The following is a 5,159-nucleotide window of genomic DNA, read 5'->3' as shown; positions in this document are numbered from 1 at the left end:
AAAGCACATGCACATACAGTATTGCATTATTATACTTCCATAAAGGCCTACTTTATATATAATATTTACATTTGTGACATAGAGTGCCTAATTGTAGACTGCGATTCATTTCCATCTTTTTTTCTTTAAATTATTGTGGTTTCCCCAATAACTTTATTGAAGTATGTTACAATACCAGCTGCAGTCATTCCAACTGCCCATGCGCAGAGTCCCCAGCGGCGCTGTGGCTAATGAAGAATAATAAATCATGAAAGGTTTTTCAGGTACAGCCGAGAGAGTCTCTGAGAGGAGAGGGAGTGAGAGAATGGGTGAGCAAGAGAGAGAGAAAGAGAGACGCAGGCTGCCCTTAGTCTTAGAGCACAGACAGATCGGGTCCCAGCAGCATTGAACATAGTCGACTGTCACCTTTATCTCATAATCAAATTGAACAAGAATCGGAATTAAGGTTTTTTAACAATTTAACCACTATTTTAAACAACGTAATTTTGGAGATTTCCGCGAGGAGAAGAGAGAAGAAACTTTTATTTTAAACGCGAGCAAATTCAAACTCACCAAAGACATCATCACCTTCCGCTGTGGCAAACGTAACATGTTTTGAAAGGGCGGAGGAAAAGGCGATTCAAAATTCAGCGGAGTGTTTTGATAAGAGTTGGGCTGATCTTTGAAGGAGTTTACCGGCAGCGCGCCTTCAGTGCGTAAGGTTGCATGGCTAACGGGTACTCGCGACACATCTCGAGCCACGCGACGGAGCGATCAGAAGAGCCTTCTCTCGTAACGTTAGCTAGTGATAGATGTGCTATCTAGAGACTCGGAGCATCATCCTCTTCCCGTTCGTTGCATCGCCACTTGTATCAGACAGCGACTTGAGACTTCCTCGCAGTGACTGGGCTTGAACTCCAGTCGAAGAAGGCGGAGTCTGAACTTATTAAAAGGAACTCGCCGAGGCTCGGTCGCAAATATGATGATGATGTCTCTGAACAGCAAGCAGGCGTTCGCCATGCCCCACACCAGTTTATCAGAGCCCAAATACTCCAGTTTGCATTCTTCCACTTTGACTTCCAACGCGCCCTCGTCGTCCTGTTCGTCGTCCCGCCACATCAACACGATCAGCGGCAGCTCGGAGGCGATGCGCCGAGCATGTCTCCCAAACCCACCGGTACGTATTCTGCATAATCACCGCTTAAAGGCACATTTTGACAGCCCACTTTTTCTGCTTGATGTTTTTTTCATGTCTGTGCAGCAAATCACCCAACACCTCCATTTTTCCCTCCCAACTTATGTATTCAGTCGGGTTTGCCTTTCGTATAAATTTTTATGACCTGGGATGTTGCATGTGTCTTGTTTTTTGTGTTCTTTTTTAGGATTGCTTTTTTTACATGCTGGAAATGTTTTAAAACCACGGAGTGGAGCGCGAATTCCCTGCTGACAGTTATGTGTGCATTCTATTTGCAATTGCAGAGCAATATATTCGGCGGTTTGGATGAGAGTTTGTTGGCCCGCGCGGAAGCTCTGGCGGCGGTGGATATAGTCTCGCAGACCAAAAACCATCATCACCCTCCTCATCACAGTCCCTTCAAGCCGGACGCAACCTACCACACCATGAACACGCATCCTTGCACCTCCTCGTCCTCCTCGTCGTCGTCCGTGCCCATCTCGCACCCGTCCGCTCTTGGGAGCCATCACCACCACCACCATCATCACCACCATCACCAGCCGCACCAGGGACTGGAGGGGGACCTGCTGGATCATATCGCCCCTGGACTGGCACTAGCTGGGGCCATGGCAGGGCCAGACGGCTCGGTGGTCTCCACGCCTGCGCACCCTGCCCACATGGCAGGCATGAACCACATGCACCAAGCTGCCATCAACATGGCTCACGCCCATGGGCTGCCATCCCACATGGGCTGCATGAGCGACGTCGACGCAGATCCCAGGGACTTGGAAGCGTTCGCTGAGCGTTTTAAACAGCGTCGGATCAAACTCGGTGTGACTCAAGCGGATGTAGGGTCAGCATTGGCCAACCTGAAGATTCCGGGTGTGGGCTCTTTAAGCCAGAGTACCATCTGCCGATTTGAATCTCTCACGTTGTCTCACAACAACATGATCGCTCTGAAGCCCATCCTGCAAGCCTGGCTCGAGGAGGCTGAAAAGTCACACCGGGAGAAACTAAATAAACCCGAGCTCTTCAACGGGGCTGAGAAGAAGAGGAAGCGGACCTCGATCGCGGCCCCCGAGAAACGATCCCTCGAAGCTTATTTTGCTATTCAGCCGCGTCCGTCATCTGAGAAAATTGCAGCAATCGCAGAGAAGCTGGACCTCAAAAAGAACGTAGTGCGGGTTTGGTTTTGCAACCAGAGGCAAAAACAAAAACGCATGAAATACTCGGCTTGCGTGTAGCTCGAACAAAACTGATTCGAAGACCAACACACGTCGAGAGACTCCTAGAACTGTTTAGAGACGATTTGTAAAATATTTCTTATCTCACACTTTTTCAATCATCAATAACTTGTGCATTGAACCAGAATATCGTGACATTCAAAAGAGACTGAAAAAACCAAATCACTGTCACGTATTACGGGATGTGGAATCATTTTAAGGATCGTTTGACTGATCAAGTAAGACCATTCGTTTTTCCTCACTTATTATAACACACTTTCAATATCAGAGGAGTAAGACTCTTGAAAACTCAATCAGACAGCCTGCCTAAAGCTTAACATATTTCAGTAATTTACCAGAAAGTGTTCTGTATGAATGCTACACACAGCACCAGTAGCCTAATTATAAACTGACCAACCCTGAGAAAATCTTAAGGTCAAAAGATTGGCATTGTTTGTCAGTGTTTTCATTTTAAGTATTTATTTCCCAGCATGTCACACACCAATCTGATGTTAATTCAGGGTCCACCAGAAAAAAGTGGACACGACTAGGTCTAACAATTATTCAGAAAACATTTTTAAATAATAAACCAAACAGCTTCTTGTAAATGATTGATTTAGCTGTTACATGCATATTTTGTCTGTCGTCCTAGTTTCACTTCTGTGATTTTATTCATGACAAAACTAGCCAATTAGGCAAAACATGCTGAGAATATCCGTATTTGTCTTGTAAAGGCATATGGATTTTGAACGTTTTGGTGTATCTGACCTCTTAGTTACTAAAATAGAAAATATTGGGTATATTGAACACGATGAGGGGATAAATTGTTTTGTTAGTGATGGGATTTGTCCTGACAAATATCTGTTGCAATACGCCTGCGCTCTAACGCAATGTTTCTTATGAACTATTTATCATGTGAGGTAATGTTTACTTCATTACATATTTATTGGGATTCCCTCCACGTTTTTGCTTGAGAAAATCATATTGAGACAACAAGGATAACGTGGCCCTCTGCAAATAGGGAAAATTGCTTGAAAACACCAGTTTTCTTTTCTTTTTTCTTTCGTTCTGCTTTTAACGTTAGAGAAGGCACAATCGAGAGGTATAAAAGGAATTTCTTTGAAATTATTTTAATGTATGTTATCTGGTTAATTATTTGTACAAATATAAGCGTATAATTATGGAGTCGTTGCTTGTTAAATTCACCATGTTTAGTAATGTTTTCTTATTGAGAAATATTAGTTTCATGCCAACAGTCACGTACAATGTAAATATCTCATTTGGACATACACATAAGATATCCGTACAGGTATTTTCTGTATTGCTGTTTTAGCTGCGGTAACTGTAATGTCTGTTGCTTTAGGTTTAATTGTCGGATCAATTCATTAATTTATTACTTCAATGTATATTTAAGTTAATATTTGATAATTAAATTGAACTATGTGTTTCATTAAAGAACAAAATTTTAACATTTTATTCACGTTCTCAATGGGTTTATTTATGCTCGGTTTGTTTATATTCCAAGGCCTAACCATTTTATGGGCGTTATAATAGTATTTAAATTAAGAATTTTACTGTCACTGGTCTTATTTTTGCCAACTTTGTGCTTACATATGTCTGTAACATCATTGTACAATTTTTCCTATTTGTGTTTCACGACACAAATAGAATAGTTTCGTCTCTTTGTGTTTAGCTGTTTTTCACAAAAATCTTCGGCTCAGTTACATTTTCTATCCACGAACGGCTTTGGTTACAGCTTGCATTCCCAACTAGTGGAAGCCTACCTGAGAGCAAATGCTAATATTCTATTAGAGTCTAATCATGAAGTCTATAGAGATCTGGGGAGGTCCCTGGAGCGCAGCGCTGCCAGATGTCAGGCAGCCAGAAAAACACCTCGCCTGCCAACGTGCCGGGCTCCATTTAAATCCACAGTCGATAGTTCACGTTCTTCTACCGACATAGGCAGCCCTTTGAAGACTGACTCAGTTCACTGATAGGCCGTATGGAAAAGAAAGAAGAAAAAAATGACGAGAAAGTCTTCTTAGTAGCGCAGCTCGTGTCATCGCATTATATGCGCAGTGACTGCTTTCAGCACCACGGACAGCCACCAGAATAGACGATATCGTCATTGATGTTTCCTGTCCATTTTCAAATGTTTTTTTGGTGTTAAAGAACGAATGCGTGATTTTATATATAGGTTTTTTTAATAACAGTAATACCATTAATATAATATAGTAATAATAATATGAAATCAATAAATATTGTTTATAAACTGAAACCCGCCGAAACCAGCTTACAATTTTCTTTTTATTTATCTATATTGAAATAAAACACTATACGATGAAATTTGGAAAATAAATATTTCCTAGGAAATTTTCATTTAGACAAACTCTGGTCTATGCCATACTGTCAGCAATCAAAAAGTGTGATGCTTCAAAAATAACAATTTATTATCTGGTGCCTTTCGTTGAATTTGAGATGCTGAATGATCCTGGAGGTCTCATCAATCCTAACCAGTTTTAATAGAGGAAATCAGGTCTCTTTAAGAAGCTGATCACTTAACGTACGAATTATTAAATTACACATGGAATTATGAAAATCAGATAATTACTAGCATTGAGTAAGTCATCATTAACCGGGGCTGTTAATTATAGTCAGGGCGGGATGTGGAGACGCTTGTCGAGAATAGAATTAACTTGCAGTATGAATCTTGGTATTTGATGATGTTGGCCTATCCGGTATGATGGGTGCTTAACTTGCAAAAAATAACGACTGGTATTTTT

General features: G+C 41.5%; 1 protein-coding gene across 1 annotated transcript; it reads left to right on the top strand.

The window, feature by feature from the left end:
• The first annotated feature begins 384 nt into the window (after positions 1-384).
• Positions 385-3,852, top strand: pou4f2 (POU class 4 homeobox 2). The gene is made up of 2 exons (XM_056732676.1): positions 385-1,156; positions 1,459-3,852. Exons 1-2 carry the CDS (start codon positions 959-961, stop codon positions 2,395-2,397), a joined length of 1,137 nt encoding a protein of 378 aa, XP_056588654.1. The 5' UTR covers positions 385-958; the 3' UTR covers positions 2,398-3,852.
• Positions 3,853-5,159: the final 1,307 nt, after the last annotated feature.

This window comes from Triplophysa dalaica, chromosome 2 (genome assembly GCF_015846415.1).
Source record: "Triplophysa dalaica isolate WHDGS20190420 chromosome 2, ASM1584641v1, whole genome shotgun sequence".
NCBI lineage: Eukaryota > Metazoa > Chordata > Actinopteri > Cypriniformes > Nemacheilidae > Triplophysa > Triplophysa dalaica.
The sequence above is the reverse complement of the archived record's forward strand: the minus strand, read 5'-3'. Positions and strand labels throughout refer to the sequence as shown.

Excerpts from the sequence above, each read along its gene's own strand:
- pou4f2 (XM_056732676.1), top strand. The coding sequence starts at position 959 with ATGATGATGATGTCTCTGAACAGCAAGCAGGCGTTCGCCATGCCCCAC. Across the intron at positions 1,157-1,458 it reads CATGTCTCCCAAACCCACCG|AGCAATATATTCGGCGGTTT; the intron begins GTACGTATTCTG and ends TTGCAATTGCAG.